Below are 25,266 nucleotides of genomic sequence, written 5' to 3'. Positions count from 1 at the left end.
TTTTTTGTTCAGCTGTTAATTATTTATTAGTTGATCTGTGTCACAAATATTACAATTATAATCAAAAGGTTTTGGTTTGACCAGAACAAAGCTACTCCTCAGAGACTAATGAATTAGTCTCCGAATTCATTGAAGTTGTTGAGAAAATAAATGAGTAGCTAACAATGTATGAATCCAAAGTTTAAAAACTAAAGAGATCTGCAGGATCAACTATAGTACAGTAGTCTTATTTACCCCTTTAACTTTAATATACTTTATTAGAACTGCTCTATGCAATACATGGTGTTTAAATACCCATGTATTGTATGCAATAACGAATAACTAGATAAAATCAGCTTCAGCCAAGTGCCTTCAGAAGCCACCTCATTAGTAAATAATGTCCGCCTGTAAGTAACTAACTTTATAATGATATTAATATAACTGTTCTGTGAAGGTCTCAGAGGTTCGTTAGAGAACACTATGAAAACCATGGTAAAAACCCCAGGCAGGCCAGGGATGGATGTGTGGAAAGCTTAAAGCAGGATAATGTTATATAAAGATACTCAAAGTTTTAAATTCTCACAGGACATTGTTAAATCTATCACCTGATTTCAAAATAGTGTGGCACAACAAAACTAGCAACCATAAACTTCAATTAGCTTAAATTGAAGTTTATGGTTTTAACATAAAAAATGTTCAAGGATCATAGATACTGTTGTAAGGCATAATATTTTACAATATAGTATATTATTTGCTTTACTTAAACTCTTGTGTTATGGTTTAAACATCTTGGTTTTTACAAAGTTTTAGTTTAATTAGTTCCTTACATATACTGGCTCAGAAAACTAGAGCACATCTTTGCATTTTTTTTCTCCCATTTTATTATGAGATATTAGGATATATTGAAATAGTGAAAATAAATTCCTGCTTGGTGCAGATTAAAACAAATAATGTTCTCTTTGAGGCGCTCACATTAGATGTTTGAAGGCACCTAGGATTACAACAAAACAATAATCACAGAAATGCACTCATGAAACTGGTTACCTAAACCCTCTCAATATTCCCAGTCCTTCTACATCCAGTCACATTCAAAGTATTTGTAATAACTCAGGACTTACTGTGGCTATTAGCTTGTCAACACAGTCGGGTGCAACACTGTGGAGGTGTGTGAGGTGGAACTGCAGGTGAATCTTATTATTGAGCATGTCCTGGCACAGTGGGCAGCGTAACATTGGCTGAACAGAGTGCTGTGTCATCACGTGCATTCTGAGGCGATTCAGGTCCGTGTTGGTGAATTTGCAGTAGGGGCACTGGTACATCTGGAAGTGGTGGCAGAGACAAAAGAACCAAAAGGTTAACATGGTGAAACCAGGATACTTGTCTTAGTAGAATCTGTATCTCAGGGGGAAGAGTATTGGCACTCCCCTCTAACAGCAGACCGCTCTGATCACACCCACACATGTGGAAAAGTAAGCAGCGCCGAGTCTTGGCAGTTGGCACCGACTTGAAAGTGGTCTCATCTGTCAAATACCATATTGATTTTCCAGCTTATGCACAATTAGCAGTGCTGGCCTAGCAGATTTGCTAAATTATTTTTGAGTAGATCTAAAAGAAGAAAATCTGCATAACATAAAAAAGCTCAGCGCTGAGAATTACTTGTAGAGGTTTATATTGAACTGATTCATAAGCTTGAGACTTTTAATGATGTCTTGGTAATTAATGACGGGATAACCCTAAGCTAGATGCCCTTAATTCAAAGGAAAGTAGACTTTTTGAAAACAAGTCATAGGCCATATAGGCTGTCAACATATAACTTTTTTTTTTTTAAAAACCTGTGTTTTTTAATGCCGACCTGCTCTGCAGTTCCCTTTTCAGCTGTCCTGGGACGCTTCAAGGAAAGCGGGGTGTCAGAGACCTCCGAGCGGGAAGAGGGCCTTTTGGAGGGAAGAGGAGAATCCGACTGGTGCCGTTCCAAGTGGCCAGACGCACCTGAAAATATTCCAATAGAAACAAACATATAAACAAAAGGACTAAGAGAGAACAACAGATATGTTAGGACAATTTGAGAACCTGGCAGCTTGATACCAGATCAATAACAGTGAGAATAAAGAGCCTTTGGATGTTTTTCTCAGATGTGATTTAAGTGCATTTAATGGGAATTGGGCAGGAAAATTATTAGCAATAACAAACAGTTATGGAATGCACTACCAATGCCAACTGATGGGCCATTTGAGTCTCGAGTTGTGGAATCAAAACAACACCATAGCCCAAGATTTAAGTTTCACGTCATTACAAAATGTCACATCATATGAGATTCTTACTTTGATTTTGACCATTAGATGTTCTCATGTTTTGCAGAGGGGCAGAGATCTCTGTCAACATCTACGCACCAAGATGTGACTTGCCTCTGTGTACATTTGTTTGATATGTGGTCATATGGAAAATTGCAGCATAATAATTGCTACTTTTATCTCTTACATTGTCCCTCACTACATACAGAGCTTGGCTCCATTCGCCTCATACATTTTACAGCAAGAAGTGAAGTGGTCCAATTTGATTTCTTAGCCGTGCTCACTGTTTAAGGGGTTAATATGAATTAATTAATATACTTAGGACAATCCTTTTTGTTTGTAATGTTTCTAATACATTTATTCACAATATTTATTCCATAACATCCGAATCAAATTGCATCATATAGTGTGTGGCGGCTTGAAAAGGCATCTCTAGATAATCCAATATCATGTTTTACTAGAACTTCAGTGTATAACTAAAGGTTATGAACTAAAAAAAATAAATGAATGAAACAAATGTTTTGCGTATGGGGCCCTTAGAATTGTCATAACTTTTCCCCCTATACGGCGCCCCTGTGTACTAGTACATATCAAATAAACCAGATGCAGCAATAAAGTAATATATTTCATGCCAGTCATCTCAAAAAGTGAAACTCATTATCCATCTCTTGTAATGTTGACGATTATGGCTTGCAGATAATAAAAGCCCAAAATTCAGTTTTTAAGAAAACTAGAATATTGTGAAAAAGGTCATTAATGGGTATTGATGGTGTCATATTTTAATCAGCTAATTAACTCAAAACACCTGCAAAGGTTTCCTGAGCCATTAAACAGTCTCTCACTATGGGTCAGTAGGCTACACAATCATTGGTAAGAAAGCTGACTTGACAAAACATCCAAGAGACAGTCATCGACACCCTTCACGGGGAGGTGAAGTCATGAAAGGTCATTGCTGAAGAAGCTGGTCTGTATCCTAGCATATTAACAGTAGACTGAGTAGAAAAAAAGAAGTGTGGTGAGAAAAGGTGCACCAGCAGCAGGAAGAACTGCAGCCTTAAGAGGATTGTCAAGAGAAATCCATTCCAGAAGAGCCAACGCACACAGACATATACTAGACATGGGCTACAAGTGTCACATTCCCTGTGTCAAGCCACTACTAAACCAGTGACGACATCAGAGGGATCTTACATAGGCAAAGGAACTGGACTGTTACGAAATGTTATTTTCTAAATTAAAGTAAATTCTGCATTTCATTTGGAAATTAATGTCACAGGGTCTGAAGGAAGAGAGGCAAGGCACAGAATCCATGTTGCTTGAAGTCCAGTATGAAGTTTCCACAGTCAGTGATGGTTTTTGGTGCCATATCATCGGGTGTTGGTCCATTATGCTTTCTGAAGTCTACAGATAATGTAGCCGTCTACCAGGAAATTCTGGAGCACTCATGCTCACCTCTGATTACAAGCTGCATGAAGATGCTGATTTTATTTTCCAGCAAGACTTGGCACCTGCCCACACTTCCACAGGTACTAAAAGCTGGTGCAGTGACCATTCCTATTCTTGATTGACCAGCAAACTCTCCTGACCTGAACTCCATAGCAGATCTATGAGCTGTTGTTAAGAGAACGATGAGAGACACCAGACCCAACAAGGAAGATGACCTGAAGGCAGCTATGAAAGCAATCTGGGCTTCTACTGCACCTACGCAGTGCCACAGGATGATCCCCTCTATGCCATGGCATACTGATGTGGAGATTCATGCAAGAGGAGGCTCAACCAAACACTGTGAGTGCATAAATACGTACACACTTTTCAGAAGCCTGACATTTGTGCTTAAAACACCTGTATTTGATTGGTCTAATGTGATATCAAACAACAACATCAAACAAACAACAGCAAAATGTGTTGATGACAGAGTCTCATTCAGATCATGTGAGACTTGACCAACAGCTGAGGTTTGTTTCATAAAATGTATGTAAAAGGTGTCATGAAGCCAATCTTTAATAATCAAAGAAAGAAAAGTTTCATATAAACATGCTGAAACCTTTTAATGTACGTTTAAGGCTCAAACAAAACACACAATAGCTCTAGATTAGTCATATCCAAGCATATTCATCAGCAACGTTTTGCAAAGAAACAGTAAGACTACAGTGATTGTCAGGTATGTGTCAGTCTTTTCCATTCTCTAAAGAGACTTCAAGTGCTTCACTGGCTCACACATCAAATCAGATTGCAGACCCATTTAAATACAAACAATGCTGAAATAACCAAAATAATGTTTTTCTTTTTTTATTCTTCCTCTGCAAAGCAAGGCTTTCCAAATAAGCTCTTGCAAGCCACTTTAAACATACTCCACTTAAAACAACAGAAAAGGATAACCAACATTTGGCACTGTAGAGGTGAAACTTTAGTGGAACAGCTAAGCATGTTCCACTAAAGCTTTTCCAGTGTTAACTGAAAAGCTAAAGCCACAGAGAATCTGTGAAGTGAAACTGCAGCCGTAGCTCCAGTGGAAAGTGTTTATTGAGAAACTTAAGGAGTTGTCTCACAAACCCCTAACAGCCCTATAAAGAGTTAAATTTGGCCTGATTTGTACAGTTCTTAAGGGGCAAATTGAGAACAGAGGCCACTGGTAAAGGAGGGGTGGTATGGCAATGGGGGGGTCAGGTTAAACAGGGCTGACCACACTCCTACTCCAGACATTAAAATGTCAGCTCCAATCAGGATGAGGGCAGTTGAGGTGATTACCCAGTGGGAGACCTGGCTTAGGACAGAGGAGTCTGTAAGATCTCCCAGAGACACTGAGATCAGCCATGGAGACCCTATTAGGGTGCAGTCACACTCAATCCTATTAAACACATCCACCAATAAACAAAGGAAATGTTAAACAAAAAGAACCTCCCATTCGTTGACATTAACCTTTCAGTCATGGCACTGTGCTCACCAATTCATCCTCCAACTCTGCTCCAGTCCACTCTTTCTTCTGCCTGAAGTCCTCTTGTTAGATAAAGAAAATTGTCATCTCTGGTCCTGTTTTAGAGAACTTTAGTCATTTTAGGTTTGGGATCCAGATTCCAGTTTAGGTGAATTGTTTTGCACAGACAAATTTTATATGGAGCTGAAGTTCATACTTTAAAAAAAAAAGAAGTGTTTTTGAGTATGCAATCTGCACAGAGCCGTTTCCGCTCTCCTTCAGCAGCTCATTATTTCAACAAGCAGCTCCTTGACTATAATTAACATCAACACCCACAAAGTAAGGAAGGATGCTTTCACGCCTTCCAACATAAAAGAGATTAAAAGAGAAGCAAATATAGAAACTGATAAATGATTAATGTGTGTATTTACGTTTTAGTGAGGGTTGAGCTGGTAACTTCAGGAGAGTAAAATCATAAATGTACAGCTACAAATACAGTAAGGAAAGTATCAAACCTCCTCTCAGTCGCATGATTAAGAGAATAAGCATAACAATTATGCTTCCAGACCTGCTCAATTAGCACCAGAGGTGCAACAAGTGGCTGTTTTTGTTCTGAAAGTTGATAAAGATCTGTATTTTCTGGATGAGGTGCTTCATGCTTAAGTGTAGGTGAGAGGGAAGGCGTGTAAGGTGAGGAGCTGCACAGGCCTTTCTCTGGTGCAGTCTCTGTCATGGCTAATTAGGACTTCATAAATCTGATCCATTGCTTCTCTAAGGAACAGAGCAACACTATCATCAGCAGTCTGTGACTAACATATAACTACTGATTCCATAGTTTTTTCTTGTCATGGGCAATGAAAAGACTTTTTTGAAACACTGCAAAACCTAGAACTGAGATCAAATCAAAACAATTTTAGTTTAGGTTTATTCCCTCATTTATGTCCAAACATGATGCAAGAGTTGGCTCAAAAACAATGACTAAAACTGTGCAGAGGACTACCAAAGGGGCAGTGATTACCACAAGCAGGGATAAAAGCAGGCCCTTGTGGGACATGTTTTAAATATCAACTGCTGACAAAGAGTCATACTTTCTGGTTATAAAAAAACAAAAAATAACATTTTCATTTTATTTACTTAGATACTTTTATCTGTAGTGTCTGATGAAAGGACCATTTTTTAAACTTAAATACAATCAGAAAAGGTGGCATGTGGATTAAAAGATAAATATATTTAAAACGAAGAAAGGCTAAAAAAAAATGTTTAAAGAAAGAAGATGAAGGACTCTTAAATTTTTCTCTGATTTCACCAATGAATCGCTGATTAGGAGAAATATTATTAGGAGCTTATATAAATCTACAAGACATTCACCAATTAAAACTCAGTCTTGCAAATCGTGTACAGTCAACATAAAAGTCAATGTGCATTAAACCTTAATGTTTGTCAGATATTCTTTTTTAATGTCTTCTTTTGCACCTTCACTAGATAGAGAACGTTCAGCTGCAATAAACATCTTCCGTCAAATGCAAAGGATGGCTATTGTGTGAAAGCACCAGCAGGGCATACAGAGCAGGAGAAAAGAAAAAAAGCCAATAAGGTGATTATTAATTCATGCCCCTTTTCCGTAAACCAAAGGCTTTTCTGCTGTCGAGTCCCGTAAGTGAATTGGTCTTTGGCACCTTGTCTCTCTTTCGTAGCTGGACTGTATTAGTCAAGCAGCAAAGGGGGCTGCCAGCGTTCTGCGCCAGTCTCTGGAGCAAATTCTTGCTGCCTTGTTGTGCTTTCAAGTGGAAAAAAGATGGCTGCTGGACAGAGTGACTGACACAGCAGAGGCTGGATTAACCACAATAGGTCATCTACCATTGAAATCTTCCATGAGTGCAAAAATCACACCTGCTCCTAACGTACGTCTTTTTGACAGGTTATCCATATTGTAGAAATAAAAATAAACAGCATACCAAGCGGTATTAAATGGAAAAAGGTGGCTGGTGTTTTGAATAGCATCCCCAGTAGCTGAGATAAGGTGGATGTCTTCTCTGCAGCTTCTATTGCTTGATTACAATTTCATGCCCTGGCAGGTTCAGGCCTATGTTGCTAACATCATAAAAGATCATACATCCTGTCCATGCCATGTTGTAGAGTGAAAAATTAACCTGTTCATGTTGGGACTCCAGGATGCTCTGAGAAGCATTCCTACTGAAACCGAAAGAGACCCTGCAGACGCCCTTCAGCTTCTCGCGCTGCGTGAAATCCTCACCTCTATTCCCATGGCGAGTTGGCTATTAATATGGAGATGATTCAACTCCCACAGTGCTACGAGTCATTTTCTGTCTTTGCTATGTTAACAATATTGCCTTTTCTCTCGCCCCACCCCCCCCCTTCCACTCCTAACCGGGTTTTTAATCTGTGGCCTGAGTCGGTGCCCAAAGCAATAAAGGGCAGTGCTCCATTTCGTCTTTTATTTCTGTGGTAATTACTATGCAGCAAGACCCAACAGAGCAGATTTCAACTAGGGATGGGGAAGCAAAAATGCACACATTTTTATTCTGCAAAGAGCAAAAACCTAAAATCTGTAAGTTATGAGGAAGTTAAAATGTCCAGCTATGGGGAGAATTTTTAGAAGCCTACAAATTCTTACTATTTCGTAGGCTTCAATGTATAATAGAAGGAGAAGTGCTTCGCCTTAGCAGGACACAGCTCTGAATGTTAGAAACCCTGTGGAAGACTCATAAACACTGAGCTTTCAGGGAGGTGGGTAACAAACAAGGACAATTTATGGCCTATTATCTTCAAAGACAAAAGGAATTATAATTTAAGGGATGACAAACACTGGAAGGACGTGACATGATTATGTAAACGTTTCCACTGCTCCATCTCCCAGGTTCCTACCTGTTTTGTTATTGTTAGCAATAACAAATCACCACTACACTGAATGACCCAAAAGTTAAAGTGGCCATTCTAAACCTGAATAATTGAATTATAACTGAGTGGAGTTGTGCAATTTCAACTTCAACGGTGCTCAAATAAAATCTGCATATGCACAATGTTAGGCGGAGAGCAATTCGAATCATTTGATTTGTGTATTTCTGGATATGCCACGCCAAAAGGCTAGCAGCACAAAACAGAGCTGAATAAAAAACTGAGAGGGCTGCAATGCCACAGTGTTGCGTCTAGGGGATGCTAACCATCAGCTTCATTATCCAGATTACATGCAGCCGCCGCAACGTGTAAAGCACATCTGCTTCTCCTACCCACAGAACACCTGAATGTGCAGATGTGCTCGCTGAAGCACATCGACCCAAACAGCAGGTGGATATGGAGCCAGAAGCACACACAGATACTTACATACACACACCCCCCACACACACGCAGGCTGTATATTGTAAGCACATGCACTGCAGCTGCTCAGTCTTCAATCAGACAGCCATTCAGTTTTAGTGTTGAGATTTAGCTGAAGATAATTTGGAGTTTCTTTCTTGATACATCTGTGTTATTTTAAAAAAAAGGAACTAAACCAAAAAACTGCAGTAATACAAATAGCTCAAAGAATCTGTTTGGGGATGTATATTATTGATACTCTTGTAAGATCTTTGTGAAAGAAAAAAAAACACAGCCCCCCCTCACCCCCCTCGCTAAATTCAGTGTTTTGAATAACATTTGATTCTGATTAAAATTGTTATGAATGAGGTGTGGTTAGAGATGGCATGATGAAGTCTGATGAATTCAACAAAGGGCATAAATATTTATGTACAGGTTGTGTAAATACTGTATACTCCAGCCAAGAGCAGACTGAATTAGAATTTATGTGTCATATTTAATTGGTGCAAGACATAACTGTGTCAAAACACACCTACACAATATCCCTAATAGCTTAAGAGTAAAGAAAACCCAACAAAATATGCAAGTTAGAAAATAAATTCTCCAGCTTTTGTGTATGAAGTTGCAAAATGACATATATTCATTTTAATTAGGCAGATAAAAATATGTTAAATTGTCTTAAAACTGTCCATTGTTTCACAAATTGTCCTATACAAATAATAAACAAAACAGTTTATTTATTGTTCGGTCCATGTTAACCATTTATTTTAGTCTACTTATAAGTCTGTCTGTTCCCTGAGGTGTTACAGTTCACAGAGTGTGGATGACCCACACAAAAATATAATTTTTCACCCTTTGCCTCCACCACCTTGTTCTAGCTTGTGTAAATTGAATATAGGGGAAGGCAAGGAGGAATTATTTATCAACTTCCACTAAAGCCCAGAACTGAGACAGTATACTTTTTAGAGAAGCTATACTCATCCTCTTCTTAATGCAACTCCTCATCTCTTCCATACCGTTTAGTAAAAACCTTCGCCATACCGTGTATGCTAAATATCTTAGATCACACTGTGTCCGAGCCTCTAGGTGTATTAACAATTTCCATTTTTTACCCCCCTTTATCACTTCAAGCCCTCATCACCTTCTTCTCTAACCCACACTGACTTTCAGCCTGCCTCACTTCCAACTGCATTCTTATGGATTCATGCAAGTGCTGCAGAAATACATCATCTGCTTTAATAAAGGTAAGGATCCTGATCGTATGCCTTAATCCGTAGATTCTCCACTAGGAGAGGAACAGGCAAGGAGAAAAATGGGAGTGTTATCAATTTATACATATTTTATGCATATCATTTAAGTTGACCCTTCAGTGGCAGCTATAGCTAGCATTCACATGCCATTTCAAATTACTTTTGAATTTACATTGTTTTTCTATCCGGGTCTGAATGCAATTATGATAATTCAAAAGTTGCACAACATACAGTGTTTTTTAAGCAAAATACATCTAAATATATTGTATGCCTTTACATGCTCAAACATGTTTTGTCCCTGCAACAAATAAAAAGCTATGGAATAATAAAGACATCTTTCAAGAGATGACAGGCCAAATACATATGCATTTTACAAAGACTTCTGATGTACCTCTAAATGATTTTAATGAATACTGAGGAGCTGTGCAACAAGAAAGAGAAAATAAGATTGACAGTGGCTTTAAAAAGGGAGGAAGCTTTTTTTCCCCCTTGTGTTCACTAATGCTGTCTATCTGACAGTGGCTGTCATTTGTAAAGGGAACAATGTTGCGCTCCGTTCCAAACAGCAACATGACAACGATGAGAATAAGTATTTCACTCATTCTAATGATGAATTTTAGAAAGATCTCTGGGTCGGACATTAGGAGACTGAACACCTTTTCTGATTGATAACAGATCAGCCGTGTTGTAACATCCTATGCAACATTAACTGATAATTAACAGCTGAAACAAGTGCTCCTCTGCTCACCAAATGCATTGTGAGGCATTGCTCCAACAAAAGTTGGAGGTTTTCTGCATTTTCTTCGGAATTGGTATTGTATTTCTAAATATGCAGGAAGTACAAAAAAAAGCCCTTCCTATTAAACTCAAGCTGTCTACTTTTCCCAACACAGCCTTGAACCCACCACACCATCCTACCCACCCACCTTCCTTTCCACTGACATCAAACAGAACCTCAGACCTGGTTCCCTAATGCAATGCTATTTTTAACTAAGCGTTTCTAATAAGCTGCGGGGAAGCTGTAAATTTTTCATATGCAAGCACATATTTCTTTTGTGAAAACACAGAAACACTCTTATTTGCTGATTAGTGACTGACAGAGGAGGAAAGGAACTGAATATGCTTGTATCAAATTGCATGCCTTTCAAAAAGGAGGAATCCTAATGCAAGGAGTCGTCTTCCTGTGCACCACAGGTATGAGTGAATTATTAATCGGCCAGCTCATTTTAATGCTTTTTAAAGTGCTTTATTTTGATGTGCTAAAACATACTTTTAGCCATATTCAGTCAGGCATGCATATCATTATTTCTTCCATCAAAGAGGAGTGTCGCCCTTTCAAAGAGCACAAACAACTCAGCCTCATTTAAAATAGAAGTTCAAATATCAAAGATGTTTTACAAAGGCAAGGCTTCAAACACTGTGATGAAGTTTTTTTTTTTAATCTGTACTTTATAGAAACTTTGGTATGCAAAAGGTACGGACTATTTTGCAGCTTTTAACCTGACTCGTGTAAATCAAAACACCTCACAGTTAGACAAGGAAATGAGACGCAAGAAGTTAGACAAGTGAAGAGCATCTATCTGGGCCTGAAACTGTTCAGAGTCATTAAAATCAAGCACCCTTTCTATGGCATACTAGACGTCTAAACTCGCAGCTTTGTTTTTGGTATTACAACCATTGAGATTTAGCTGAGCTGAGAAGAGAGAACTGCAACAAGGTTAAATTTTCCTATCTTAAAAAAAAGACAACAAAGAAAAGCAAGGCAATCAGTAAATAAATGAAGCTTTTTGAGCTTGATGCACTTTGATGCTCTGATGCACATGCATGGTACATAATGGGAAAGAACCTCATTTTGAATTGAAGTGAACTTGCTTCTCATTTATTGGAGTTTCATTGTTTTCATGCCTCTGTCAATTTGTAGAAAAACAATTTTTTTCTATTATTTTTAATACTCGCTCAAAACAATATTACAGCTACATTCAGTTTGCTAACATTTGTTTTAGCATATTAAGTCATGACAAAATATGTGTGCAAAGCTGCAGACATGTTTAAAAGATTATATTGTCTTAGTGGAGAATCACAACCACTAAGAGCTAACTAAATAAACTTAAAATGTTATTATTAGTTGCAATAATAGAAGTCATGATAAAATGAATTTAAAATGTCATTTCTCTGCATGTAGTCAGAGCATCATAAGCACAATTAATAAATAAATAAAATATACTCATTAACAAATCGGCTTTATTAGCACATGATTCACATTAGATAGTGCAAGTACCATTAAATGATATGTATTAATTGCATTTAATCACAGTTTATAATATTTGATGCTCTTAGGGAATCAGCAGTGGAAAAAATACAATTCTGCAGAAATACCCATCCAAGCAATAATGTCAGACTGTAGGCCTTTGGGGGTTTGCAAGGATCATCAATTTCTATATTCTAATAGCAGTGAACAACAAAACAATTGCCCATCCCTAATGGTAACATAATATTGGGACTCCATTACATGTTCTAGTTACTTTAACACTTCTTGCAAGTATGCCAAAGCTTTCACAGCTATGCACTGTTTGATGAAATTTGAAATGATGTAAATATTATCATGCAATTAAGTTCTCGGAAAGTCTCTGTGTGCATTTCAACAAAAGTATTTAAAGAGTATGGTTTAAAACTAATAACAGAACTCCTTAAAACTTTCCATGTGGTTTCTGAAAGTGTTTAACATTCGAAGAATGAAAAGCAGCAAGCTTAATGAGAAATTCAGACCAGAGACCCCTCCCCTGAACCTGAGCTCAGGCCCCTGCTAAAGACACCCCCCCCCAACCCCCCACCCTCTCCACACACACGCATACACACAACATAATAGATAAACATAGAAATAGAAATCCCAGTATTAAAAAAAACATCCTATGCAATCAGTATTGCTAGTGTCCAACTCTGTGTGCCGCAGTTGAGAATGAGGATCACATGGGAGTCTGCACACAGGCCCTGCTCATCTATTCAGCAAAAACAAAACAAGAGTCACATGACACCTTAACTTATCACATAGATTGACTGCTTACCCTATCTGTATTGTTCCTAGCGCAATTTGTAGTGTGCAGTGTTGTTGATTTGAATAGTATAATTTTAAAACAGCCTGTGAAGTTTTTTGTTTTAATTTATTAAAGTAAGTTTAATTTAGTTAGACTCAAGGTCAATCGTTTACATCTCTCAGGAGTTGCAGCCATGTAGCTGTGTATAGTGCTCCCTGAAAAAAAGTGTTTTAATGTTGGCCTTACCTGTCCCTTTGGTGAGCTCCTTCTCCCCCCCACTTTCTCTGTCTTTGGTTTGGTCCTCCTGATCTGTGGTGGTCTCACTAGCAGCCTCCACATCCTCGCTCAGCTCTCCTGAAGGGGGAGGGAGACCGGAATATGTAAATCACCACACCATCAGAATTGGTGGAAGCACTTAAAGGGACGGCAGCAATTTTTTTTTTTTCTATAGGAGCTCGCAACAATTACATTTGCTGACACATAGTTGCAAGGCTAGCAGACAAAGAAGACAGAATCTGCTTTCTATTGCTGTAGTATCTGATAACACTAATATTTAGTCAGACTTGAATTATTAAATCAGTTGAATCATGAGGGAAGAGGAAAACAAATATTGATTCATAGAGGAAAGAATGTTTTTTTTATTCTTATTTAGTATGGATACAAAACTGCAAAAGGAAAAAAAAGACATGTTCTAGTAGATGGAAAAATAACTGCATCCTTCAAGAAATAGACATTTTATCACACACCATTCTCTCACACACATTTTACTGTCCCCTGCTGCAATCTGCTAAATTACTAACCAATACCAATAACCCACTTTCTCTTCTGTTATTCTACTATTAAAAAAATTATAAATATTTAAAACTTTCAGGCCAAAAATTCAATGTATTTTTATGCCAAGTCAAAGTCAGAAATCCCCTGTAACCATCTTAAAAGCATTAGCTCGATATATCAGGGCCATTTAGGAGCGTCAAAGTCCCAACAATGGATATCCAATAACTCCATTTGTAAGTAACACACAGAGGAAAAGATAGCAAAAACAGATAATAAAAAGCGCATCAATCATGTTTATTTCCCTCCAGTGCCCTGTGAACATCCCCTCTGCCTGTTAAGTTTGTTTAAAAGTAGAGAGACTTGCATGCAACAGCATTGATTTGACAACAGTAAACTAGGCCGCAGTCGATAGGCTTTATCAGTTATTACACAAGTCAGCTAATTCTCAGCAAATGTACTTAAATGCTCTTTTGAAAATGCTTTCATGCCTCGGTCTCTACTCTATGAGCTATTGATATATTGACAAAAGTATAACAGCTACTGAAATATCCTGGTCAAGTATTCAGCCCTGCAGTCATCGCGCATCTAGTTTGAGCTCACTACAGGAATACCATGAGCCAAAACCGCATTCATAACATTACTCTGTCTCTCATCACTCCCTGTTAATTCTCTCAATTAGTGAATGCTCCTGCTCATCAACAAACCTGCTTATTAAGGTCAGGGTCATAACTGAGATGTATCCTAAAACAAACAAACAAACAAAATCCACGGTAAATCTTCAGTTGCTTAAAAATTAATTGTTACAAGAAAATTACTGGAATAAGAAACATAACTTTTCACACAACTGTTTCACTGTTTAAAGAGGTTGTGCTGTAACAAAAAACAATAACAAAAAAGCAATACAATAATTGAATGGGAAACACATTTTACATTCCCAACCACAAACTAGCAAGCACATGCTGCTTACCAATACAGTTGTTGTAGGAAACAGCTGCCTGAGAGGATTCAGAAGTGTAAGGATTCTGGCTATCCATTGTTTAAATAAACATTTTTAAAGGCAAGGCTAACACATAGAATAGAAATAATTACATAATTTTTAAAAATTCTTTAAATGTAAAAAATCTAAATTCTATCTAGAACATTCCGGGCTGCTGAAAGAAACACCAATTGTTCTCTAAGAGTCCAAAATCTTGTGCAGGGTCGTTTAATTCCATCTACCTCATGTCTACATAAATATCCACGGCTGCATGAGAATTGGTTTGCTGTGCAGTTGCATAGGTGCTTAGATTACAAAATAATACCCAGGTAAATTTTTTTAACCTTTAAAATTGGGGCAATGTGTCATTTTCTGCTATGTGACACATGTAGTGAGACTAATTCTCCACCCACACATCAATACTTACTTTGTTCTCAAACATTACTGTGATAGGCAGCCTACATTTTAAAGCTATTTAGCTTCCGTGTACCCGCCCCCAAAATCGAGCACAAACACGTTACCTGCACATATGTGTACGCATACGTTTCTTCCCCCCCATCATGTTTTTTATTCTGCTTTATCGAGATGTTTAATCAACATGCATGACAATTTGAGCCTGCACAACACAGAACCCCATACATAATTTATACAGAAATGCAGACGTATGATTCCAGCAGCGCTTTCACATCTCTAAGCGGCAAATGGTTTTGCCCCTTTTCTTGTCTCATCTACAACCGCATTACAGAATGATTAAAGCTAGGTCGACTTTAATTAATGAAAGGTCACGAGTGGCCTAAGAGTAGGATGCAAATGGAAGAGACACTAAAACTGCAGCTGCAGATTAACTCTGGAAATAGATTAGGAGAAACACTCAAAGCTATGGCACTGGGCCATTTCTAACCCAAATCTGAAAGATGTAAAGGACAATAGCCTGAAGGTTGTCTTCTAATTAATTGTCTTCATTAACCATTCTAATACAATGATATGAAACAGTTCCATTAATCTAATCATGCAAGCTGAATAAGCCTATTGCCGACACAAAGATTAAACTCATCTGTTCTGAGCATATAAATTTCAGCCCTGCTCTGCCAGTCACTCAGTGGGGACAGTTCATGGGCTCTCTGTTTCAGCGTCTCCCAGACAGACACACACACACACACACACACACGTACCCCCCCACACACACGCACATCATTCAGGCGCTTTGCAGCCTTTCCCCATGAGTTTTTCTTCCTTGCCTGTGACTGCAAAGGCCTACTCAAACCCATAGGTGTCACTCTATACAAGCTGGGAGAGAGCAACTTGCTCGCACACATTAATGAGGTGCGGGGGGAAGGGGCCGAACAGCATCAGACAGAAACACATGGGGAAAGGAAAACGGGAAGAAATATGTGGAGATGACAAAAGCAGATGCTATGCAAAAGCTGTCCGGTGAAGATGAGACACTGAAAATGGAAAGATTACCTTCAGATGAGAGAGAGCAGTCTTCCTTTTCCCCCCGAAGAGCAGTGATTACACTAATGCTAATCAGACTGACAAGCACAAACGGCCTAATAAATAATTGATGGTAACCACTGCACTTTCCAGTATTCCTTCCCAGACTGTAGAGAAGAGCAGCAGCAAGTAATAATAGTCACTCTGGATATCTTTCACTGGGTCAGGCTCCTCCTCCGTCCGCGGCCTCAGCTGAATATACCGCTATGATGGTAACTGCCTTTTAAAAGTGCGGAACTGCAGTCCCACCTGAAAACGGCTCCCGTGGTTCTCAAACTATTTTCTGCTGCATATTCAGTTCTCAGACAACAACACTAATGCCTGCTGCCGTTTGACATGCATGTGCCCAGGATCACCCCTGTGAGGGATGAGTTGAACTTCTTCCTCTGCCGGGCTTCTGAGTTCTTGGAAGGAAGGTTGCGTTCTGCCTCCTTCTGGCTGTGGCTCTGTCCATAAGCCCTCATTACTCTCATTATCATTATCAAAGCTGCTGTCATCAGTTTTAGCCAGGTGTCACAGGGTTGTACAGTAAATCAGATAGGTGTGCGCCCCCCATGCTTTATCCCAGGGTGGACAGCTTCCTTTTCCATAGCGCTGTTCTGTCGGTTAAAAAGCAATCTTATTTCACACTTCAGAGACTCCATCTTTCTCCCCTACTTCGTCTTTTAAGCATCCCCCTCTGCCTCCCCCAACACCCAGTGCTCCCCTTCCATGTATTAAAGTTGGCCTGACTCTGGACTAGAGGGCGCAAAATGAAAGTGACAGGAGGGTACCATGGGACAATGAGACATAGGACCCATGCTGAGAGCTTTCATGCATTGTCCGCTCCTCATATCAGCACCTCTGCACTCCGTACACAGGACACTCCTCCCTCTTCTAAAGCAAAATAAACAGCAAAACCCTTCCAACTTTTAATACCCCCACCCCACCGACACTGTTAGAAGCTGTCTCCTCTCCTACACAAGGTGCACCTCATAAAACCTCAACTGAGAAAAACGTCCAAAAACAAAGACAAAATGTGTGTTTCTTATCAGTAACAATAATTGCCACTTGCATTACTTATTAACTAAAACTAAATTAAGAATGGACACACTGAATATATACATATATATTTGAAATGGCTGTCAAAACACTCAAACTGATAGAAAAATTGAAATCTAAGCAACAATACTTCCATCAAATTAAAGCACCCTGGTAATATCTCAGAAAATGAATGCACCGAATGTGAGGGAGCTTGGCTCATGCAAAATGAATGTCTATTTTGTCTCTGTGCTCCACTCACATATGCCCTCGCTCCCTGCTCTCCCACACAGTATCACGGTTTTTGAAAGGAAAGACGAGTAAGGCTACTTCGGTGCTGCTGGTCAGTTACGTGTTAGATTCCTGACCTGTCTATGGGGGACTCACTGGTCTCTCCCTGCTGGCCCTGCTCTGACCTCAGGATCCAAATGTGAATGAATACTTTGTGTCTCCAATGGGCTGAGGGCAGGAGGAACGAAAAGGGTGCAAGAGCAGCGGAGGAGAAGGTGCAGCGGGTGGAGGAGGGGTAAAGAGTTAAGGCAGCTAATAAGGAAAAAAAAAACTTTATAGAGCAAGTTAATCACAGACAGCTTTAGGAGCTGCAATGGAAGCGTGTCAGTAACCCCTCCTTATTTGAGCCATTGCTTCATCTTTGGTACATGCACATCACGCCGGCCTATAGGTCCTCATTCTGATTCCCCTTACATCTCAAAGTCAATATTGTTCCGTGTTATGGGAGATAAAAAAGATTTAAAAAGCACTCTCATTGCAGCTCATTTAACCATTTTCTATGCTCTTGGTACTTATTCAATTAAAAATATTTTCCCTAATGTGTTACCTCTTGGGAAACTAATTAGAAATACTTATTGCAGTAATGACATGTTTAGAAACATTACAAATAAAGTAAAGTGTGCTGCTCCAATTCTTTTGTCTTTGTGTTTTACTCGGGTGATAAAGGAGAGGAGGATCTAGGTTAATGTGGCTGCAGACGGGGACTGAGCATGCAAGGACTGCTCACTCTTCAGCTCCATTTGATACACACAACACATGTGCACACACACACACAGAACCCTGACTTTGTTAAATGTCTAAGATGATGGCGGCAAACTAACACATATTACATCCACAATGGAAGATGCAGGCTGTACTTTTCCCTTTTCCCTGATAGAATGGCAGGCTGAAAGCCTGGATAAGGGGCAAAAGCATCATTGGGCAATACTCTTTTATCTACTCTGCCTGAGGGACATTGTCCTGCACAAAGAGTCACTCTGCCTCTTTAGTTACTCGGTACAGAAAGCCATCCCCCTATACCCCTTATTCTGCACCCCCCGTCTCACCATGCATTTATGCTTATCGTCTTCCACTTCTGCCTGCTTTTAAATCAACCTCTTTTTGTTAATGCGCCTTTCTTTCTTCATTTTCCTCGAGCTCAAACTACAATCCCCTTACTTTGTTTGTGACTATTCAAAGGAGCCAAGCAGTTCATGGGCAGGGGGATAGATGAAAAAAAAAAAAAAAAGGCATCACCGCTGTCATGAAGGGCAATCACATCAACTCTGAAATATTCACCAGTGGCTTGGAAAATGCGATGGTACAGTTATGACAGGCGAACACTCTAGCCTCCGTCGCCCCCCACCCGACTCCTGACTCAGCCCCCACCACGCCGGCCCCTCTCTCCATCAGGGCGGAAGCACGGTGGACATTCTGAATATGTATAACCCGGAAAATGTATTGATTTTTCATTTGGCGAAGAGGGACACACAAAAATCACATAACCTGAAACTGTCACAGCTCTTCTGTTCATAGCTCATCTCTCCTGATGTTTGGCTTTTGCCACAAAATCTCTTTAATTACCAGGTATAGTAAGCTTCAGAGCCTTTCTCCACAGAGACTATGCCACATACAGCCTGCTGGGCTTAACAAGACAGCCCACATCTATTATATATGACATACACCCAGCAGCTTTTGTTTCATATCTAACTAATAAGTGCACTGAATGTGACTATACCCACAATTTTTTTTTTTACCATAAAAAGATATAGTGCAAAAAGCTTTCTTGAGGGAAGCCTTGAAAATAACAAAATGCAGCATGACACATTAAAAAGGCCTTTTCATATGAAAAGGTAATCCTGAATGGTCCGAGCACTTATTTCATGGGCTTTTCTGAAGCCCCACTGCTTAACATGAATTTCTCCCATTAATCCAAGTTTTTTCAGGTAGCAGGCAGGTCCCCCTATGTTTCACTGAGTGTGCACACTTGTGTATATCTGTGTCCATTAACAGGTACTTATCTGTTTATCTCTCCTTTTAGGCACTGCAGACCAGTACAGTGAACTGTCTGAAAAAGATCTCTGTCTGTCGATTTATCGAATGTACCATTTGCATATCTTTGTAGTGCTTCCATCTGCCTGTGGACCGTTCTGTGGTGGTATTAGCTCAGAAAATCAATGTTGCCATGGCGGGATGTATGCAGCCCCTACCTCTGCGCGTGCTTAGAGTCCGGCTTATAGCTCCCACATGAGTCCTATTTACATGAGTCCTGCTGGTACAAGACCCCACACCCCACTCCTTTCAGTTCTTCAAATCTTTGTAAACTTAAAGTACACAAACATATTTCTCAGCTTGCCTCCCAAGAGTAGGCGGGTTTGCCATCCTCCTCTGTGGTCATATTGCCTCCCCGTTTCCATCCAAAGCCCTGAGCTTGACCGTCTGTTTGTTTATGAAAGCGTACGCAGAGATAAAACAGAATCCAACAAGGTTATGAATACCAATTTTGCTAATCAATTTTATTTCAAATCTAAAATGTAGGGTAGCATTGATGCGTGTTAGCTCTCAAAAGGTCGAGCGGCTTGCCGAGTTCAGATGTTATATGTTAGTAGAAAGGAAAGGTGGAGAAAGGTGTGATGTGTTTCATTTTATTTATTCATTTATTACACTTATTTCTGTTTGTTACATCATGCCGCTATACATTTATGGATGGAGAAAGCACATGAGGATACCTTAGTGTTGATATAAATTTTTCTTGCAGAGACTGTAGTGGATGTGGAGGGAAACTTTTCTTCTCGTTTGCAACTGGCTGGTTACTCATAGCTAATTGCCAAAGAAATCCAATGATTACACTGCAGAGGCACTTTAAAACATCCTGAGAGAGCAACCACATATTGGGCAAAGGGAAAAAAATAAAAGCTCACTCCACCTCCATCTATTCAATTTCTAACACAAATCAAACATAGGAAGCTTTCTTTTACCATTTGTCTTTCTTTCTGCCCCTCTTTGCATAGACCATCCATTACTTTCACATGAAATATGAAAAGGCAATATCCTCTCTGTGTTTGTACTGAAGCGTAATGCGATTGTGTTGTCATTTATAGGAAATAATCACAAACCTCTCTTTCATTTTCCAGTTCAAATAACCATGAAAAATTAGCCTTCAATGTCAGGGAGGACAACAAAGGGATGCACACAGACTATTGCTCCACCACTGCGCTTGACATTTCGCCTTAATAGGAAAACGGCTGGTTGTTTCTATCTTTCTTTTCCACCCCAATCTTTTTCTTCGGCTAACCTCTTTTTTTTTTACCTAATTAAAAAGTTCTGCACTCAGATCTTTGCAAATCTTTGCTGTGTCTTTATTCACCATGGCGGGTCGGTGTGCAAGAGGAACAAAAAATTGGAAGGTTAGAAAACTCTGGTCCTACACACAGAGTGCCCCCTGCTCATTAGCACCCCTTCCCCTGTCCGTTAATGGCCAGTGCAGAGGAGCCACTAAGGGGCCCAGGTCGCTGTGACTACTGTCCAGCAGCCTGATAAATAAATAATTCAAGTGCTATCAGACTCTCTGGCAGCAGAGCAGTCCCAAAAACACACACTCAGAACACTGCTTGTAAAGGCCTTCCTAACTGATCAGCATTTAGCCCTTACAAACGATGTACAACTAGAGATATATGCAAGATCCAACACAATTAGCCTGAGCTATCGTCTGAGGATCCTTTTAATTCAGAAAATCTTTATTTTCACTCTCAGCAGCAAAGTAATAGTAACTACCTTGTATGCTGCTATCAATAAGTGTGTAACAGGCAGACTGCCTTTCGCTTTAAATAAACACAAGGCATTTTTCAGTGCACTTATAGAAAATGCAATTAAACTAATTGAATTTAAGAAAACATCACAATCCAAAAAGACTGATAAAAAAAAAATCAAACTTTCAAACCTTCAAATCCACAGAGACTCCTGGTATACTTGTGAAGTTAAAGGAAACAACAGCAACACTGATCATGCACCAATCAGGCTTAACCTTGTGATCACTTAGTGATTAACAAGGGCCACATTCTGATGGTCACAGTAGGTAAAAAACCGTAGATCTTGTAGGGGGTTTACAGTCTGCTGGCACCAGGATGTACTTATAGGAAGAAGCCAATCCAGTGCAGGCAAAGCGATGCCTTGGATTGGATGCTATTTTGGATCAACTATTAGGCAACTGTTCATAATGTTATACAAAATCGGTGCATAGGTTCATCACAACTAAAAGTCCACTGAGATACAGTATTTTGCCCTTGATCCTTTGGCAAAGGCTTAGGGCAGGTGAACAAAAAAAACATCTCATGTGATTAGCATCTTTTTTATTTATTTGTAGTAATTTACTTTCACATAATTGTGCCTGAGTCGTTTACTTCTTTAATTATACAAATATCTTTAAGTTTTATTTGCAAAGCATAGGGTACAATTAGAGGCTGGAATGTTAGACATGAAGATGCTGGAATGCAGTGCCTAATAAAGAGTTATTTGAATGTCAAAAATATCAGGCACTTGACATTAAAAACAAGTACAGATTAAATGACTTCCTTTACAACTGCTGTTGACTATTGCTGATTATTAGTGGATTAATTAACCTATAAGAAAATGCTATAAAGTTTAAACAGGTGTGATTGAATGCAAGCAAATTTTGCTTTGCTGTAAGACTGAGAAAGTGAGCCGAAACCTCCTACAGGGAAGGAACTATGCTGCCCGCTGTGCTGCTCTCCAGAGAAGGAGCCTTGGAGTGATTACAGTCAAACATTGCTACTCAGTTAACTTTGGCTCAGCCACAAGAGAGGGAGAAGACAAGACAAGAAAGAGAGAAAGGAAGAAAGAGAGACAGAAGGGAAGGAAAGAAAGAAGGAAAAGAAGGAAGGAAGAAAGCAAGGAAAGGGAAAAGGAAGGAAAGACAGAAAGAAAGGAGGAAAGAAGAAAGAAAGAAAAGAAAGATGACATCACACAAAATCAAAATCTCTTAGAAATAAAAAAGAAACAAAGTGACTTGTAGTGTCTCATACTGCTCATGTGTCTTTTACCCAGTACTAAAAGAGAAAAACCTCAATCACTGAGGTCAAATTATAATTTTTTTTCTTTTTGGGTTTTAAGGCTGTCTGATGTCCAAAAGCTTTAACACACCCTTACCTTGACAAAAAAAAGTTTTTAAAAAATACAGCCAAGAACAGCTCTGTAGGGGAGCAGAAATTAGAGAGACAGTTCACATGTCCTTGGATTCTGAAGTAGAGGCCAATTAAATGGCTTTGCAGCATCCAATTTGTGCTGAGTGAACAGGTATGAATGTTGGGGTGGGGGCTTCATGGCAGCGGGCATAAAGAGGACAGAGCAGAGCGCACTCTCAGAAAGGTACCAGCTAACTCTACTGTCAGTGGATTTCTGAGTCTTGCATATTCGCAGGACGATAGGATGATACAACGCAACATTATTTAATGTAACTTTAACTTTCACAGAGAACCATTGGTGTTTTGAGCATCATAAGTACTCACAGGACACCAGCTCTTCCAGTACAGCCTCTCCTCTGTTTAATGCTGACTGAGCACAGACTTATGGAAATAAGTGGGTCTGGGTGGTGAGGTTCATACCCTCTCAGAAGCATGGTCAGGGAATTAACAGTCTCTCCCCTACAGAGACCTGGCCTCCTGCTAAATTGGTATCATGTTTTACCACATCTTGCATTTTTATTGTATATGCATGCTGTTGTTAGTGTTGCTGTTATAGTTATTTTTAATATAATAGGAGCTCTTATTGTCTTTGCTGCGGAAGACTCTTCTCACTCATTAGCCAAAAGTTTGAGAGCTGGGGTGAGAGCCCAGTAAGGTACAAATTTAATTATTTATCTCGCTGGTTGGCATTTTGTTGCAACTATAAGGCCTAAAGGCAGGACCTCTAACTAGCAAAGGGCTGTCTCTGGAGAACTGCTGGAGTAAACAATTGAGAAAATGTTATGCCAGGGGTGTCAGTTACCAGGAGAAAGCAAACACTAATCACTAAACTAATCATTAAAACACCCTGCCTACGATAATATGGCTCTCTGTGGATTTGTGGTTCCTCCCCTGTGTACTGATCCAACATCCTAAAGCTCCATCATGCCCTCAGCCTCAGTCCTGGCTCTTGCTCATGAATAGGCACCAATACAGATCCCTCCTCTTCATTCAGCCATGGTCTCTGTTGGCTCAAGACAGGACCGGTGGCCTCTTGAGAAGGCTGTGATGAGAATTCATTTCTACCCATTATGTGCTCTTGTCCACTGCCTGAGTTCATCAGTTCAGTGCAACCAAGTCAATGAAAGGGTCTGTAATGAAGCAATCAGATGCAGCCTGGTTTTCTGGGCCCAGCACTCCATTCTTGGGTACCAGACCCCATCTCCCAGTGCAGAGCATGGGGCTGGGGTGGAGGGGGGTGGGCTCCAGCAAAGGAAGAGTGGACTCAAACTGCACAGACATTAATTCAAAACCTTATCTTTCATAGACTGGAGGATAAGCTGCTCTAACATGTGTTTCACACCAGGTCTTCTGGTTCCTGCAGTTTCAGAGAATCAGTTTGTGAAAGATCCGTTAGTTTATTGAAGCTAACCCCGTAAGTGAGGAATGGTTGTGTCACACTGTGTAATGTGCAGCTGGCAGGACCTGTTATTTCTTTTACATACACTTTTTTGGGTCAATTGGGAGTGCCTGCCTTCACTTCTTCAATTTTTCTAAACTTGTGGAAAATAAGAGGAGTTTCAATTTAATCTGTGTTAAGTCCTAATTTGTGACTCAAAGTACTAGCACATTTAAAGAAATTAGGATTGTGCGAGAAAGTGCAACATTTCTTGCCAGTCGTTTCAGAAAGGGAAATGGACATTTTAAGCACAAAGTAAAATATTTCGAGCTTTTAGTTTTTGCCATTTTAATCATTATGGCTTGCAGATAATACCCCACCCCCCACCCCCTGGGAAAAAATTCAGTTTCTTGGAAAATTTCAATATCACATTAGACCAATCAAAAAAAATAATGCCTTAAACACAAATTTCAGACTTCTGAAAAGTATGTACATTTCTATTCACTCAGTACTTAATTGGGCCTCCTCTTGCATGAATCTACAGATCAATGTGCCATGGCATGGAGATGATCAGCCTGTAGCACTGCATAAGTGTAATCAAAGCCCAGATAGCTGGAGTCAGGTCATCTATCTTGTTGGTTCTGGTGTCTCTCATCTTCCTCTTAGCAGCCCATATATTTTCTATGGGGTTCAGGTCAGGGGAATTTGTTGGCCATCAAGAACAGGAACACCATGGTCACTGAACCAGCTTTTGATACCTTTGGCAGTGGGGACAGGTGTCATGTCCTGATGGAAAATAAAATCAGCATCTACATACAGATCGTCAGCAGAGGGAATGGAGTTTGCTTGACAATTCTTTCAAGACTGCAGTTCTCCCTGTTGTTGCATCTTTTTCTACCACACTTCTTCCTTCCACTCAATGTTCTGTTTAGGTACTGCTTGGTAATAGAACTCTGAACAGCCAGCTTCTTCAGCAATGACCTTCTGTGACTTACCCTCCTTGTGAAGGGTGTCGATGACGTTATCTTAACATCTGTCAAGTCAGCTTTCTTCCTCATGATTGTGCAGCCAACAGACTCAGAGTGAGAGATCATTTAAAGGCTCAGGAAACTTAGGAAGTGTTTTGAGTTAATTAGCTGATAAGGGTGTGACACCATGAGTTTCCAATAATTACCTTTTCACAGTATTCTAATTTTCTGAGACACTGAATTTCGGGTTCACAAGTCATAGTCCTCAAAATTACAATAAACAAAGGCTTGGAATATATGATTCTATAAAACATATGAGTTTCACTTTCTGAGATGACTGGCAAAAAATATTGCACTTTTATACAATATTCAGTTTTTCTGGATAGACTAGTATATAGGTATCTTCA

General features: G+C 39.6%; 1 protein-coding gene across 5 annotated transcripts in view; it reads right to left on the bottom strand.

Annotated features, from left to right (window-relative positions):
* Window positions 1-25,266, bottom strand: part of zfhx3b (zinc finger homeobox 3b) — a 221,581-nt gene that overhangs the window by 15,293 nt on the left and 181,022 nt on the right. For all 5 annotated transcript variants that reach the window (XM_028014074.1, XM_028014075.1, XM_028014076.1 and 2 more), the window contains 3 exons: window positions 13,025-13,132; window positions 1,832-1,968; window positions 1,098-1,298 (listed from right to left, as the gene is read on the bottom strand). In XM_028014074.1, the coding sequence (XP_027869875.1) occupies window positions 1,098-1,298; window positions 1,832-1,968; window positions 13,025-13,132 (446 nt within the window). The remainder of the gene's footprint in view (window positions 1-1,097; window positions 1,299-1,831; window positions 1,969-13,024; window positions 13,133-25,266) is intronic.

This window comes from Xiphophorus couchianus, chromosome 4 (assembly GCF_001444195.1).
Source record: "Xiphophorus couchianus chromosome 4, X_couchianus-1.0, whole genome shotgun sequence".
Classification (NCBI taxonomy): domain Eukaryota; kingdom Metazoa; phylum Chordata; class Actinopteri; order Cyprinodontiformes; family Poeciliidae; genus Xiphophorus; species Xiphophorus couchianus.
Note: the sequence above shows the minus strand (reverse complement) of the source record. Positions and strands in the feature narration are given on the sequence as shown.